Source organism: Podarcis vaucheri, assembly GCF_965113315.1.
Source record: "Podarcis vaucheri genome assembly, chromosome: 3".
Classification (NCBI taxonomy): domain Eukaryota; kingdom Metazoa; phylum Chordata; class Lepidosauria; order Squamata; family Lacertidae; genus Podarcis; species Podarcis vaucheri.
Genome location: NC_138761.1, coordinates 40,333,477 through 40,350,522, shown reverse-complemented (window position 1 = coordinate 40,350,522; position 17,046 = coordinate 40,333,477). Strand labels below are relative to the sequence as shown.

Below are 17,046 nucleotides of genomic sequence, written 5' to 3'. Positions count from 1 at the left end.
AATAATTCATATCCCACAGCAGAAGAGCTACCAGATTTGCTAGAGGAAACAGGAAATGAGCCTGAAGTGCACTGCCTCTTGATACGGGTTGAAGGCAGGCCAAACTAGTTTGCTGTGAGGAAATGACCCACATGACAAGACACACTCACTTTGGGTTGTCCCATGAACAAGATTTCAGAGTCTTGTGGTGATTTGGGGATGAGATGAACTGAGGGTTGCGCGAGAAGAGGAATACACCTATTTGCTAGCAAGCAAGTCTTCATAATCAGTCACACATTAGCAATTGTGATTAAGAAGTGAGAAGATTAAGGTGAGAAGATAATTAGGGATTGAAGCAGGTGGGTAGCTGCTACAATTGAAAGGCTGAGGCATGCTGTCCAAAACTAGTTTCTGGCGAGGTGCCTGAGCATAGAAGCTACAGTAGCTCCAACAACTTGTGAACTGGAGAGGAGGATTTCAGGGCTGTAATGTGTATACATTTAGAAAGTCAGCTGCCAGTCATGAAGGGAAAGGAACATCAGCCTCTACTGTGTATAGTAATAATTCCTGAATTAAACTTCTAGACATCTCCTGCAGCTGTTGCAGGAAGGGGATTCCTGTTATACTGAGAGCTGATTCATGTGCACAGAATACCCCTGGTACATCAAGGCGCTCATACTTTATAGAGCCAGATCTTATAGAGGCCTTATACAGTCAGATCACTAATCTTTCTATTTCAGGATTGTCTGCTCTGAAAGGCAGTGGCTATTCCAGATTTCAGACTGGAGTTTTCTCAGATTTTTCTGAAGAGGCTGCAAAAGGAACCCAGAATCTTCTACATGCATTCTGCAAGCATGTGTTCTATGTATTAGCTGAGTCCCTGCCTAAGGGTTTATTTAAGCCCAGTTCTCTTCCTGTTGTGATAGCTTTCTATGTAGAGGAAGGGTTTCTTTGTTTCTTTGTTTTTTACAAGGAACATGCAATCTGCACCACATGCAATCTGAAACCATACACTGTAAGATTCTTCATGCACATTTCATTTGGCCCTGAGCTGGCCTCAACTGTAGCACAGCCCATAGCTGCTATCATGGTACACCCCCCCCCAATCATGCTGGGCTCTTCAGTTTCTACTGCAATATTTCATACTGAGTTCTGTAGCCTCTTTTCAGGCTGCATCATCTATCGTGAAGTAGAGTGGGGTGCATCTAGCAACCTTGCAAGTTGGCAGTGTGCCCCTTCTGGAAAGCCCAGCAGAGTTGGGTTGTCTCCAGTAGTAAGCTTGGAACCATGGTAAGCCAGAAGTTTTGTTGCCACTCCCTAGGACTGAACTAAAGTGATCCTAACATCCTGGAACCTGTTGTGGACAGTCTACCTTAGTGTCTGTTACGATTAATGAACATGCATGCATGTATACTCGCTGAGTTGAAAGGAGCATGTGCTAGTGCATGTCAGTTTGCTGCCGTGGCATCCAAAATAGGTAGGTTGAGGCTCCAGTGACCTTGTGCAATTTGAAGACTGCTCCTCATTGGGTCTTCCCTCTTTCCGCAGGTGAGCACCTATTTGCACGTGAAGGAGAAAGAGGGAGACAGAGATGGAGGCATGGTTTGTGGAAGCTCTACTATGCTGCAGCCTGCTAAGCAAACGCCTCCCGGAGCTCACTCTTCCCCATTTCCCAGTCCTGGGTGGGGCACCTCAGCCTTCCACACCTTGCCCAAGATCAGCTCCAGCTGCTTCTTACGGAGCCTGAAGAGAAAAGGCAGAGTGGAGGCAGAAGATGCCCAGCTCCTCACCTTGCAAGGGATCATGGGAACCGAACCAAGCGACCTGCAGGCAGGGCAAGGGGAGAGGAGCAGCACTAGTAGCACCTGGCCCCCAAAGGGTAACAGGAGGGCACAGGCCTTGCAGGCAGAGTGCCCAGCACCCTGCAGAGAGTTGACAGACTATGTGAAGAACCCATTGGCACGGGCTATTGATGCTGAATGTGACTCGGTTAGGGAAGTATCTGGATGTCACGTGTTCCCAAGAGAGAGCAGAGGTCTCAAAAGCCCCCCGTCACTGGCAGAGCGGATGAGCAACACATGCCAGCATCTTTCTCTCGGTTCTGTCCTGAGCCTGGAGCTCCCCAAGGACCCCACAGTCCTAAGGAATATCCATGATACCATCAGAGTAGCAAAAGAGGGAGCAGCAGGAAGGAAGGGAATAAGCCAGGTCTGCCAGGGAGCTCGGAGCAGCCCAGCTGGAGCAAAAGTGCAGGAAGTTGGTAGTAGCCTGCAAAAGAGGGTGCTCGGAGGGCAGCCAGTCGTGCACCAGAGGCCCCTCAGGCCTGAAGATGCTCGTGACAAGCTTCCCCAGGGTAAAGGAGGCACATGGTTTGAAGAGGTGAGCATCAACCCAAGCTACAGCAGGCAGAAGGCCTGCTTCGTTGCTCTTTCTGGAGAAGACAGGCAGAGTCCAAATAGCCAGAGCAGTCCTAATGATGACTTCCTGGATTTCAAGCAGAACCGGCTATCCCGCATTAGTGTCCTGCATGAGCAGATAGGTATAGAGTGGGACAGACTAGCTACCTCACTGGGTACAACTGGCAGCTCCAAGGAGGCGCAGGTAAAGGGTTCGGCTGACCACAAAGTCAGAGAAGCATCCCGGGTGAAGCTGAAGCCCTCACCTGCTAAGCACACAGGCAGCTCCGATGCAGTTTCCAGTATAGCCAAAGCTAAGAACCCTGCTGTGAATGGGGCAGAAGAAAAGGGAAGCTGTGTGAGAACCTCGCCCTCGTTCCTCCACCTGGGGGTCAAATCTCCTGCCAAGCTGTCTGTATTTGAATGTGAACTAGGCACCCCAACACCCTCAGCGCTGGACCCTCTTGTCCCGGCTCCTGGAGGAAGCACGACTAAAGGGCCAAAGTTGCCGGAGGCTTGTCACCCTGCCCACGAGTTGTTTGAAGAGGAGGAAGAGGAGCTGCAGGCCATATGGAGCAATGTGGAGAAGCACAAGAAAAGCTCAGGAATCCACAGCAGCCCTGCAGGAAAGGTGGATAAGATGCAAAGTCCAGACAGCTCTGGTGCAAGACTCCTCCTGGCAGCGGCAGACAATTTGTTGGTGGCTAAGTTCAAGCTCCCCACCTCTGCCCAGCTGCTTCAGAGGTCTGAAGGAGAAAGAGGGACTAGTTGTGACAGTCCGAGTCGGTGCCGGGCACCCGTGCCTTCTGGCCAGGAGCCATCAGAAGGGGCAGTAGCTGCAGCTGTGAGGTCACTGCAGAGTACCTGCCCAGGGGCCCAGCAGAAGCTTCAGGCAGAGGGCAGAAGTACGGCCAAGGTCAGAACCATTGGCTTCTATGGGGCAGGGGTGGGGATTGTATGCCTGGAAACCAGGTGTTTACTGTTCTTTTCCTCAAGTCCCTGGATACTGCTGGCATTGATCTGCAGTTTCTCATTGCACAATTATTAAAATGTGTATTTTTTTCCTATCAGGAACCAGCAACTCCGTATATGTGGAGTATTTTCTTTTAAAGGAGATACAGATCTCCTAGCTAATGAGATGCTTACCCTTGAGATGTTTACATCAGTACTGTTCCTGATTTGACTGTGGAGGGAGAGAGAGAGAGAGAGAGAGATCCCCAAACACTTTCCTAGCATGAGCCATATAATGTATGTCTTTTCCATGAATCAGTGACTGCTCAAAGTACACTTCTTCTTTTTTGCTCTGTTTTGGGGAATGTGGTGTTAAAATGCCTTCGTATTTTAAACACTGCTGCTTTCGTTGTGGTTGCTTCATTCATTGTTGCTTGCCTCTTTCTAGAATCTTCCCAGTAAACTAGAGCTTCAGATGATGGAAGGAGCTTTGGAGAGGAAGCATCTGTTGCAGGCAGGAGGCAAGAAGGTACTGTCAGAGCTGCGTGGCATTATGTGAGGGAGGGGGATGTGAATATGGATGCCAGTGACTTGCCACCAAGAAACAACTTCATTGGTGCTCCAGTAACACTTCTACAGAGCCTAGCCCTGTATAGCAGAGCTTTCCAAACTTTTCATGTTGATGACACACTTTTTAGACATGCATCGTTTCGTGACACAGTAATTCAGTTTTACTAACAAGCCAGAGGTTGAACTAACCCCTTTCCAGCCCCAGGAGCAGCGCAGGGAGCATTCGTGTGACACATCTACACACTGCAGCTGACCCACTAACGTGTCACAACACACAATTTGGAAAGCTCTGACTTATATCAACACACACAGAAACACTTCTGAGTGAGGTGGTTCAGGCATAACAGCAAACCAAGATTTGATCCTGATTTGCAGGGGAAGCATAAATAACAGTTTGTCATGTGACAAACTAGCTATGGTTTGATCCAAGCCAGGATCTGCACAAGGCTTGGTGGCTGAACTCGTGAAACTGAGGCTCCTTGCTGCTTATTCACATAATACCAAGCCATGGTTATGTCTAAACCCAGGGGTGGGAAAACCTCCGGTCTGTAGGCCTACGAGGCTGTTTCATGAAGCCATGCCCACCTGCCCTACACATGAAGTCAGGTGTGGAGCAGGTAAAGGCAAAGTTTGGATGAAAGGCAGCTAGTTGCCACTTTGCAGATTTTGTCTGCACAATTTGATTTCAAACGACACAGAGAAATACAGGACACTTGACACTATTGTGTCATCAAGTCATTGACAGGTGGATAGCCCCACCCATTGGGCAAATGTCGCCTGTGAGGGGGTGTGGATATAAGGATCTGGATCACTGGCCTGGCTTAAACCAGCGCAGTGTGGGTGGTGCAGAAGGCAAAGGGCCTTTCCAAATGATGAAAAACTTGTGGATTTTATTCTTATACTGTACTGCCAACTGTAGCTGCTGCAGACAGGAGGTGGAAACATAAGGTCCAGAGTAAGCTGACCATATATCTGAAGGTGATGCTCACTTTTCCTTTGCACTAATGTTCATGTTCCCATGCTTTGAAGAGCTAGAAGTGGCTCTCAGGCAATGGTTGCCTACCTTTGCCTCCAGGGGAAGGGAGGGGCCTTACTCTGGAGGCAAGCACAGGCAGATAGAGACTTCATGCACATGAAACCGTGCGAACAGGTCACCCTATGAACCAACCTTAATTCTTCACTTACTTCAGATCTGATCTTTTCATTTCTCTTCTCCTAGGCAAATTGTCGTTCCTGGAACACATTCCACACAGTACTGATGAGACAAACTTTGTGTTTCTACCAGGACAAGAAAGACACCCTCAAGGTAATGGTAGGCAGTGAGATGCCCAGACACAAATGGAGATAAGAAATGGGTATGAGTAACGCCTGTGTCACATTTTCACATACCTCCAGCCAGTGCTTTTTTTCTTAAAAAATTGTTTAGGGGCACGATTTCCCTACTCATAATGAAATACAGTGGTACCTCAGGTTAAGTACTTAATTCGTTCCGGAGGTCTGTTCTTAACCTGAAACTGTTCTTAACCTGAAGCACCACTTTAGCTAGTGGGGCCTCCCACTGCCGCTGCACTGCTGGAGCACGATTTCTTTTCTCATCCTGAAGCAAAGTTCTTAACCTGAGGTACTATTTCTGGGTTAGCGGAGTCTGTAACCTGAAGCGTCTGTAACCCAAGGTACCACTGTACAGCCCCTCAATCAGGCCAAACTTAGATTCACAAAATGTTTAGGGGTATGAGTACCCCTGCATTCCCCCCCCCAGGGAAAAAAACACTGCCTCCAGCATTTTCATATCCTGTATAGTCCTTCGCCTACTGACATCTCCTGTGAATGTTTGGCATGCATAGATTGTCAAGCATCTACACTTTGCCGATTGCATTTATTTTTGTCTAAACCTTCAGTACATTCTCTGCCAAAATAGAACTTGAAATTCTTGTAAAGACTAACTTACATCTAAAACTAAAATAAAGACCGTCCACAAATCACAGTAAAACCAAGTCTAGTCATAAGTGGCAAATCTCAAAACCGCCGGGCAGCGTTGGCAGAAGAAAAGCTCAACAAAGAGAAGAGTGAAGTAGCTAATAGGAGCCCACTTCAGAGTGTGAGAGCACCACCACCAAGAGAGCCCTGCAGTTTGTAACTGAAGAAACAAAGGCTGCATGCACACCATGCCTTTTAAAGCACATCCTCACCCCATGAATCCTGGGAATTGTAGTTTACCCCTCACAGACCTACTGTTTCATACACTCAGAACAAACTGTTTCCTAGGTTTCTTTTGGTGGGTGGGGATGCTTTAAAGGCATGGTGTGCATGCAGCTGAAGAAAGGCAGAGCAGTAAACTCAAGCAGTCCCTTTCTTCAGACTCAGCAGCCATGCCTGCCTTTCCCCCCATTAAAACCTGTCCCTAATTTATAACTTCGGAAAGAACAGCTTTGCCACGGACATTGCTCCCTGGTTCTCCACTTGAACTCTTCTTCATGTGAAAATATTATTATTGTTAGTTATGCACCCTTCATCTTAAGTTACAACAATTAAAAACACAATGTTAAAAACAGTTTAAAACAACAGAAACAAGAAGGGTCCTACAAATACAGATTTGTACTGACATGCAACTTAAAAACAGTGACTTTCTGATTCCAGGGACTTTTATCATTTGCATTCCTTTGCACAGCAGAGCTCTGTAGTGGCCTTGCCACTGAACCTCCGTGGAGCCGTTTGCACCCTAGAAACAGAGTATATCAAAAAGAACAACTGTTTCACACTACAGTGAGTAACCTCTATTTCTTTTCCTTCACAAGATAATATATGCAGCGTACATTAAGCTCTACAAAGGGGTAATAAATGCTAAATAATAATACTATTACAGATTTTAAAATGAAAACTAAAGGTAACTCAGAACCGTAATACCTCAGGGACAGCCTCTTCCCATAAGACTTGATCTGGATCCTGCAGTCATCATCTGAGGCCCTTCTCCATGAGAGGTCTGGAGGGTGGCAACACAAGAATCAGCCTTTTCTGTGGTGACTCCCCATTTGTGGGATGCTCTCCCCAGGGAGGTTTGCCTGGAGCCTTCATTACAAATCTTTAGGTGCCAAATGAAAACATTATTCTCCCAGGCGTTTGACTAATTAATCAATATGTGGCCTTTTAAACTGGTGGGAATATTGTTTCGTTTGTTGTTATGTATGTTTGTGTTTTTATATTGTAAGAGACCCGATGATCCTCAGATGAAGGACAGTAAGATAGATAGATAGATAGATAGATAGATAGATAGATAGATAGATCAATTGATCAATCTGGGAAAGAAAGACTTGAACATGCTGGGGTTCCATTGTGGGGACATGGATGAAATGCCAGCCCCTGAACAGCATAAATGGTGATTATAGAAATCTTTGTGGAGGGTGCCTGCTTCTAGCTCCTAGACTGCTAGGTATTTGAGGCTGGTGCTGGTTGTTGTATCTGTATCCCCATCAAATTCCTTCAGCTGATTTCCTTGCATACCCCAGGTTGAAGGATGGCTCCAAGTACCTCCTTAGAGCTCCTACTGAGCCACTCATGCAGGAGTGGATTACCAAATTGCAGCAGAACTCAGGTAAGACTGAAGTAATTATAAGGAAGAGACCGTGGGGGCATTGGAGGTCTAAGGGAAGGAGATATGGTTACCACTCAGGAACAAGAGGTAATTTGAGGCCTCCTACAGACCACTCTGGTGGTCTACATGAGTGAGAGGCTCACATGGGCACTCTTGGTTTTCCCTCAAGTTCACTGTTGAGAGAAGCAGCAATGCCATGTCATGTTTTTGGTAACTGGTTTTATATTTGTGCCAGACTTTATATCTCCCACATTTCCCACTGTAACTGAGTCAGACCTGAGTTCAGAAGGGGGATTCATCTTTGACATAGAGAAGGCCCATAGCGTGCTGGGACTTGCACGTGGGAGGCTGGAGCTCAGATTCCAGTTTAGTTACAAGGTTTTCTGCAAAACTGTTGGCTCCTGGGCTCCATTCCTTTTGTGTAAAGAATAATAGTCTGTCCCGTAGGTTCTATGGGCTACTGTACACATGCATTTTTTAGGTGTACACCCCAGAAACAAGTGGGCGTGTGGCAATACAGGTGAATGATATGTAGTTTTAAAAGTCTGCTTATCACAGAGACTACCACTCTCTATTGCAAGGCAGCAAGCATGTGGAACAGACCTATGCCTCAGGTTTGTTTGGGTGAACAACACTCTTGATTTTCAAAAGCCATTTCTCAGTATTTGCTTCTCTTTCCTCAAAGGCTTACCTGAAGTGGACTTTTTCCAGTCAGCTTCCCAGACTGCCCAAGAGACGACCTCTGCTGTTAGGTAACTAGTATAAGCAAAGCTTGATCCAGCTGTATTTGCTGGGGGCAGGGGCTAGCTTTTTAAAAAGTTCTTCTCATAACATTTGTCCTAATAAGGACTCCTGTCCAGTGGAAAGTAGATCTTCTCATAAATCATATGGTGCTATTTTGTCAAACTCAGCATATTAAACAAAAAAACAGGTTTCGGGATTTGTATGCATTCAAACCAAAATTCAAATTTTGGAATGCAAATTGGTATGTGTTCCTCTTTTTCTTCTCTCTCTCCCTTTTTAAGGGCAGCTTAAGATTTAGAAGTGCATGTAGGACAATTTGAGCTGAGGCCATTAGTTATCCTGTTTAGGAGTGATCCCATTTGCCCCTTGCTGCTCTGCTCTAATTTCTGCCTTTATTAGTGATAGCAACTTCCTTGTGCTCCCCACCCCCCAACATGTTCACATCCCATTATTGTGCAATCTGCCGAATTTTCTCAGCTGTGTAGAAACCACTGGTACATCAAATGTCCCATTTAGATATTCTAGACCCAGTCTGTGATTATGGTGGCTTGTATTACCTTTGCTACAACTGAATTTTACTCTAGCTTGGCATAGCCCTGTGCAGCTGGGTATGTGAGACCAATTCTCTATTTTCTGCTGCTTCCATTCTTTTTCCTAGCCATGGAGTTCCTCACTTCCTTGGCCCTCATCAGCCTCTCACAGCCAAGAGCCAAGAGGCCATACTCTTACCCAGATCAAGTGTCAGGCTGCAGCTGCCTTACGAAAATCAAGATGACCTATTGGATCCAGCAGAATCACAGACAGGTGTGTGTGTGGGCTGTTCGCAGTTTCTTGAGGGTTCTCTTTAAAGCAGGGGTAGGGGACCTGTGGCCTTCCAGACTGAGCAGTCTCATATGATTCTGCAACCAATTCGGGAGGGGGTTGCACTTACCTGAAGGATGTGGTTGGTGGATTAGAGCAACTCTTGGGTCCATTGCTGTCCATGGGGGCAAATGTAGCCTTGTGGTGCAGAATTATTTCTATCAGCTTCAGCTATCCATGTCGTGACATAAATAATCTAGCCTTGGTGGTCTGTGGCCTCATAACCTCCCAAGTGCATTCCTTACATGCATTATATATGAGGCTGCCTTTCTAGATGGTCCAGAAACTGCAACTGGTGCAGAATTCAGCAACCATACTGCCAATAGGATCAGACAATCTGAATGCATTCCAGTAGGTCTTACTCCATGCACTGGCTTCTGATACATTTCTGGGCCTAATTCAAAGCGTTGGTTTTAACTTATAAATCCTTATGTAGCTTGGACCCCAATACTTCATGGTACCCTTTTCTCCATATGAGCCTGCTCAGTCAGTTTAAGATACTCTTTGGAGACCCTCCTCAGAGTGCCCCTGTTGGCAGAACTTGGATGGTGGCAACAAGAGAGAGGGCCTTCTCAGTGGTGCCCCCCCCTTGTGTAATGCTCTTCCAAATGAAGCTTGCCTAGTGACTATGTTAAGATATTTACAGTATGAGGCACAGACTTTTATCTTCTGTCAGGTCTTTGATATTCTCCTTGTTGTTCTTTCTTTATTTAGGTTTGTTACCAGCCCTTTACTATGAAGTCCCAGGCAGGTTACAAAAAATTTTTTAAAAAAACAATATTACAAACAGTAAAAACAGCTGACCATCAAGAGCATAGAGTGGGTCCTAAAATACGTTTTTAAGGTTTCAAAGGCCATGACAAAGAAGAGCAGCACCTCACTGTTGCTGCTGGAATATTTCTAGCTGTTGATGTTGGTTCTGCTTAAGACAGCCAGGGGAGAGGGCTCCTTGATTTTATTGTGACCCTTGTGATTTTGATGACTGTGCTGCATTTTTAAATGTGTAAATTATTGTTGTTGATTTTTTTTTTTGGTCCATTATTTTAAATCATCTTGAGACTTTGGTATAATGTGGTAAGTTCAGTTAAATAAATAAAAATAGTAGTAAGGAATCCCTGGAGGTCTGCCTCTGTGTCACATCCTTGATTTCTTCTTTTCTCTCCTCTTAGAAGACAGCCAGAAATCTGCTGCCATTTTTACCACAGATCACAGTCTGAGGCAGTGCTCTCCTACAGCATCTACAAGGTCGCAGGAACCTTACATTTTTGAGGAAGAGGACTATGGGCTAGTGGCGAACAAGAGGCGATCATATTCCTTTACCTCAGGTACATACTGTATGACCTTGAAGAAGAATGGGTTACTAACTGGGGTTGAGGCTATCTCTACCCCTCTGCCTGTTTGTACAGGGAAATCTGAGTTTGTTCATTTGCTCATGTTCTGCATTTGCTCAGTTTGGCCCTTTGCCAACTGACTTCTGTTCAAATGCAGCTGAAATCTCTCTGACTAAATCCAGTCTGTTGTGTACCCAGCATGATATCATTATGTTATTTTCAGTGCTTGGCTGCATTCATTCAAAGCACGGTTATTCTCAAAGGAACAAGTTCATTGCTTAATGTCGCCATTAGGTGTCAGCAACACGCTTTTGACTCAATGGCACATGTCTGAAGTTGAAGCTTGTTACCTTTGTAGGCTGTGCAGACACTACATATGTATAGCACATCCCTTGTCCCTCGCCCCCGCCCCCGCAAAGTGAAAGTAGTCACATTTTAAAAGAAGAAGAAACAGCAATATTACAATTTTCCAAAAACAATTTCTGGAGGGCCTGAATCACATAAAATGCAGACCTTCAGAAACAATAAAGTATGCAAGCAACGGCCAGAAAGTAAACAAAGATGGTGTGTGCTTAATCCTACAGGCCTTGGAATTGTACATCCTGGGAGTTACAACAGGAATGGCCCTTTTCTCTTGTCCCCACCTAGTGTACTTTGTGTGTGGGGGGGGGGACAGACACCACAAAGAAAGGCCTCTCCCACAGCATGTAGAAAATGGGACAGTTTTGTATGGACAATAGAGTCTTCGTCCTAAGCCATTTAGGGCTTGAACGATAATGACCAGAACTGTGGGTGGAGGTAGACGTTCCTTGGTGAGGGGAAAGCATATTTTGAACATACTCAGAGACAAGGTGGTCTAGTAGTAGTAGTAGTAGTAGTAGTAGTAGTAGTAGTAGTACATCACATGTTCCATGGCTGAGCCTTGGCACCAGAAAAGGTCCTGGGGCAGAGGCATAATAAGCCTCAGTTCAAACACTGCCCTGAATTCTCTTCTCCTCTCTTTACTTAAGAGATGGGATGAACGTGATACTCTGGAGTAAAACAACTGTGTGTACCACAGACTGTTAACCAGCCTCTGGCACGTTCTGCTGCTTGTTTTCAGTTCATGGTGCTGCTGTGCAACCTTTCCATTCCATTTTTTCCCCAGCTACGTACCAGAAGATCACACCTTTGTCGGTGTCCAAGGAACCCTTGGGCCTTGGCAGCAGCTACTCAGTCACTCTGTACATTGGAGAGCAGGTACCGACTCCTCCCAGGCCTCGCTGCCATTCCTTCATCGCCTCTCCTGGTGGCGCCCGAGAAGCCTTGGGCGAGAGGAGCCAAGGCACCTCGCCTCGCCAGAAGAACAAATCTGTCTTCAGAAAGTTCTTTGGGAAGAAAGACTGAGATGCCAGCTCATTCTCCTCGGCCCAGGAGTAGGATTTGTGGCTGCATGCAAGCGCTTGAACCTTCCCAGGACTGGGCCCAATGGCTACCAGGACACACTGTTATGCTGCACCATTGCTTGACCTTTGCTCTCTCTCTTTTCCCAAGGAGGTCGGGTGAGAGAGGTGGGACTGGTAGGCTCTGCACAGTGAAACAATCCCTTATTCCTCAGCCCCCTATGCCATTTAACTCAACCCTGATAGGGGCAGCAACCCCAGGGAATAGCAGCTGAAAGGGCCAAAGGTCTTCAGGGAGAAAGAAAATTAAAGTTAAAAACCACCCCACTTCATTCATACTGTTGCAGGGTAGTATATTCCAACTACCATGGGCTTTTTCTCTACAAGCACAGAGCACAGCCTTTGTTTGACATACAAGCTAATATAGGAAATCAGGTAATACATTCCCAGGCACATACATATTAATACTGTATTTGTATTCAAGGCAGGGGTTTGTGGAAGACTCATGTTGCTTCTCTTCCTTCCTAACAAATGTTTGCATGGCTCATGATGGGATCAAAAAAGGAAGCGCTTTCTCAGTACCAATTATCCTGACTATGTTATTTACGCAGGCATATAGGGTTGCCTTTTGTTTTTTTAACTTGACCTGGTGCCTTCACAGATATTAGCAGGGGATAATGTGTAATCTCCTGATTTCTGCAGGTCAATCTGCTGTAAAATGCACATGTCAACACACACACACACACACACACACACACGGAGGCCAGGCCAAGGATTATTCTGGATAGTCAGCAAACCTGAGTCAGTCCTAAAGTCTGCAGCAGAGTCCAGAGCAGAGGAATTATTTCTTGGGCAAATTGGTACATTACTAATTTAGAATGGGCATGGATTAAGGTTTGTGAAGGCTTTTGGAACTAGTTTTTCTGTACCTACCCTTTTTATGGTTCAGAAATACAGGGTGAGTTCTCCACTGTGTTTGTGTGTGTGCGTGGGCGCAAGAAACCTTAATGTTTGCTTTCTTTTCTCCTGCACTAAGATGCCTAATGCAGCAGCAAATGAGACTTGTTAAATGGTCAGTTGCATCTCCTCAAGAGACATTAACACCACATTAAAACACCAGTTGGCTGTCTGTGTGCCTTCCTTCAAAGTGTAATAGAGTTTACGGAGTTATTATTTAACTGTCTGTCAGTGAACCTGCTGCTGAATAACCCTGCTCTAAGGCTCCTTAGCACACTTGGCACTCCTTGTCCATTGAGCAATGCCAGCTGGGGCCGATGGGAGTGGTAGTCCAATGATATCTGGAAAACAACAGGTGGCTTGTCCCTTTAATGATGGCGGGTTCTCAAATGGGAGGAAGTGCGGGAATTTATTATTTATACCCCAGCCACTCTGGGAAGCTCCCAACAAAATATTAAAAACAAAATAAAACATCAAACATCATACTGAGGTCCAGCTCCGAGGGTCTTCTGTTGGTTCCCTCACTGTGAGAAGTGAGGGTACAGGGAACCAGGCAGAGGGCCTTCTCCGTAGTGGCACCCACACTGTGGAACGCCCTCCCATCAGATGTCAAGGAAATAAACAACTATCTGACTTTTAGAAGACATCTGAAGGCAGCCCTGTATTAGGAAATTTTTAATGTTGGACATTTTAGTATGTTCTGATATGTGCTGTGAGCCACCCAGAGTGGCTGGGAAAACCCAGCCATATGGGCAGGGTATAAATACTACTAGTAGTAGTAATAATAATAATAAATATCAAATGTGAGGAAGCCTTTAAGCAACCAGCAGTGGGCCACACCTGTTTAATCATCTCATGCTGTCAGTGACAACTTGTTCAGCCCACTCATAAGAGCAAAGTGGCAATCAGAGCTGCTGTTTAAGCTGAAATTGGCACTGGTTTCCTGGAGAGCTGGAAGCAGCTCCGCTCTAAAAGGCAGGGGCTTTTAATTATCTGTAACCATCTAATGAAGGCAGTTCAGCCTCTTAAGATCTGCAGACGGAAATGTTTTCTTATATCTGAAAAGATGAAGTAGTGAGAGACAATATATGAATCTGAATATGCAGAATATGCAGAACCTAGGAGTGCAGCATGAAAAACATGGAGCACGTCTGCACTGCAGTTTTGTTGGCTATATTCTGGTCTGGTGCAGTTCTGACTTACACTACCTATTCCTCGCTAGATGTTCTAGAAAGATGCATGTACAGTAATTGTAGTGAACACCCTCTTAAGGGCTGAAAAGCTGATTTGTTCAGGAGGGCAGTTAAGAACAGGGAAGTAGTGGGAAATGATGCAGTTAATTTTTTTGCCTGTTCATTATTTTTCTCCAGAATCACACCATAGCTTTTGTGTGTGTGTGTGTGTGTGTGTGTGTGTGAGAGAGAGAGAGAGAGAGAGAGAGACACGCATGGGAGCTAAGCGGTTCAAACACATGTTTAAAAACCCAGTTTGCCAGGGTTAGCAAAAGGCAGTTTATTGCAAGAGGTGAAGGACAAGATCTGTCCATATAAGCCAACCAGCCTGGCAATTTAATACTGATTTCAACATTGGCAGTGAGTCCGTGTCCTTGACTGCCCTTGGTGGCAGTAGGCCAGCTTAGAGAGTGCAGGGCAGGCTCTGTCCTCCAGTACCACTTGCCTGAGGCACCCACCTCACTCTTACCTAATGATAGGGCCGGCCTGTTTCAAACAACATCAATAGGCTGCAAGCTATACATGCCTGCATAGAAAATTCCAGAGGGATTAGGTGTGTGAGACTGTTGTAACAAAAGCAATCTCAGGACTACACATTTCTGTAGCACATGTCCCCCCCCCCCCGAGTTGTGTACTCCAGGAATGCATTAGTCTAGAAGTAGAGAACATACATGATGCACCACATATATAAAGTCTGGGATTCACTGGTAGTATCACTAGTTTAAAAGTATTTCTGCTTACCAGAGCAAAGACAGATCTCTTCTTGAGACTCCGGAGTGCTGCTTCTAGTCATGGGTGAGAACTCCAGAGTGGTGGCTGCAGCATCATCATGGGCAGGACCCTAGTTCCATAGTATAGTTTTGCAGAGTCATCATTGTGTGACCAGTCAGTGGCTTGTGTTAGCTTTATAGAATACTAACTTCCCAGCTCTCTTGTTACCATTGTATTGCTATCCATGCTGCTTTTGGGGATTTGGGGTGGCTTTTTAAAGGATTAGACAAATTCATGGAGGATAAGGCTCTCAGTAACTACTAAGCGTAATAGCTATGCTCTCTGGTCTGGTGCACTCTGGTCCTCCTTGCAGGTTTCCCCATCAGCATATGGTTAGCTAGTGTGAGAACAGGATGTTGGCCTGGATTGGCCATTGACCTGATCCAGCAGGTACTTCTTTCTTTCTTTTCTTCTTTCTTTCTTTCTTTCTTTCTTTCTTTCTTTCTTTCTTTCTTTCTTTCTTTCTTTCTTTTAAAAATAGTCTTTTTTTGTTAATTTTCCAAACCTTAACAAGCGAATACAGTGACAAGTAACTTGGTGGTTGTCCCACTTAGAGAGTACAAGGTGCATCAAAGGGGTATGAAAATGTGTGCAAAAGCACAGACCATGGCAAATCATAACGGCTTCAATCTACTAAGTCTTTCCAAAGTCCTCTGTTTGATTGAGGTGGTCTCCATATCTGGCCATCCCACTGCTTCTATGTGAGGTGAGTGGTTGCCAAGCTGCATAGAGGGATAATGGGTCTGATTTCCCCTTAGCATGTATTTGACGTGTCATTTTCCTCTGTTAGCACCACTGTCCAAACATAAGTATACCAAGAGTCAACAGATAATCTATCTGCAGAACGCAAACACCTGGCAAATTCTAAACACACCACCACTATCAGCAATTATTTATAACATAAAAGCTGGTTGGCTTCTTCTGTTATCCCTAACAGCACTAATGAAGTTGACGTGGTCATGTTTTGTGTTTTACATTAATTCCATTTCCGCAAAGACACTAGTCCAAAAGGTGTGCGCATTCTGAAAGTGCCACTAGAGGTGCAGAAATGCCATAGTAACACCATAGCAGCTTCTTATGTTCTTACTGTTTAATTTGGGGCCAAGGCCTGCTTAGCAAGTGATGGTGCATATAGGCTAGGAGTCACCAAACGTTTGGAGCCTGATGGCAAATTTGCAGGCACCACACACCCATCTCATCCTGTTTCCTTGGCTACAACAGAATGCTTCTTTCAAGCCTAATTTCAGCAAGTGGAGGGGAACTGGTGGACGCCAAGAAAAGGCAGGTACTGTACTGATAACCCCTAATGTAAAGCCTCTGAACCAAGTCTACATGGCTGTCCATAGTGTTGATTAACCTTGGAAACAAAGGGAGCCTGACTCAATGCTCAAACACATGTTTCATATGCAGAAGGTACCAAGCCCACCCCCTGCCTCACATCTCCAGTAAAAGGTTAAGGAGCAGGTGAGGTGAAGGAACTGGAGCCTGATACCCTTGAGAGCTGCCATTGGTCCAAGGATGAACAAACAGGCCTATACCTTTCCTTCTCTGCTGGCAGCCCTCCTAGTTTTTGCATTAAGGATATAGGAGATTCCAGGTGAGATTCTGGCACCTCTCTTTTGAAATTCAATTGTGCTCACACCTCTTCCCTTCAGAAGCAGGGCCTCCTGCATCAGGATTTCCAGAGTGTAAGAGAGGGCAAGAGGCTACAAGCTATCTGCACCCAAACAGGAAATGAAGGTCATGAGATGGCAAGAGGAGACAGCACTTTGTTAACACTTTGCTGCTAGGGTTTCTCCTGCTCCATTGATTCAGGCTGCCTCAGCCTATGCTGCTCCCCATTCAGCATCAGAGTCTCTGTTGAAGCCACTGCGTTCCAATGTACAGAGCTGGCTTCAACTAAAAGAGGCCCTTGGTCCAGTTCTAGCCTGATATCGTCCACTCCAGGTGTGGAGGTCCTTTAGTCATCCTGATGTTACTGAACTACAACTGCTGTGTTTATTCTGCGTGGAAGGGAAACCATTTTAAAAAGTGTGTGGCAACATTTATCTATAAGGAGATACAGGAAAGCTTCACCTATTGCATTTCTGCCTGCAATGCAGAGCTGTCATCAACGCCTAGGATGCCCTGCCCTAGGGTGGGGGAGGCACTCTGCACCTGCTCAAGGGCACTGCTTTGATTACTGATTCACACGTGCCAGAGCAGAGTCCTGCTTTCAAATAAAAGCCTCAGATCTAAGAAGGGTTCGCCAAGGGCGCCAGAGGATAAAAGCAAGCGCCGGGC

The 17,046-nt window shown here is 45.6% G+C and overlaps 1 protein-coding gene across 1 annotated transcript in view; it reads left to right on the top strand.

The window, feature by feature from the left end:
* LOC309528626 (uncharacterized protein) overlaps positions 1–17,046 on the top strand; it is a 62,604-nt gene that overhangs the window by 27,585 nt on the left and 17,973 nt on the right. Inside the window, exons 24-32 of the mRNA XM_082216220.1 lie at positions 1,528–3,291; positions 3,775–3,855; positions 5,116–5,202; positions 6,565–6,659; positions 7,400–7,485; positions 8,171–8,237; positions 8,888–9,033; positions 10,260–10,415; positions 11,569–16,710. Coding sequence (XP_082072346.1) covers positions 1,528–3,291; positions 3,775–3,855; positions 5,116–5,202; positions 6,565–6,659; positions 7,400–7,485; positions 8,171–8,237; positions 8,888–9,033; positions 10,260–10,415; positions 11,569–11,807 — 2,721 coding nt within the window. The 3' untranslated portion in view covers positions 11,808–16,710. The remainder of the gene's footprint in view (positions 1–1,527; positions 3,292–3,774; positions 3,856–5,115; positions 5,203–6,564; positions 6,660–7,399; positions 7,486–8,170; positions 8,238–8,887; positions 9,034–10,259; positions 10,416–11,568; positions 16,711–17,046) is intronic.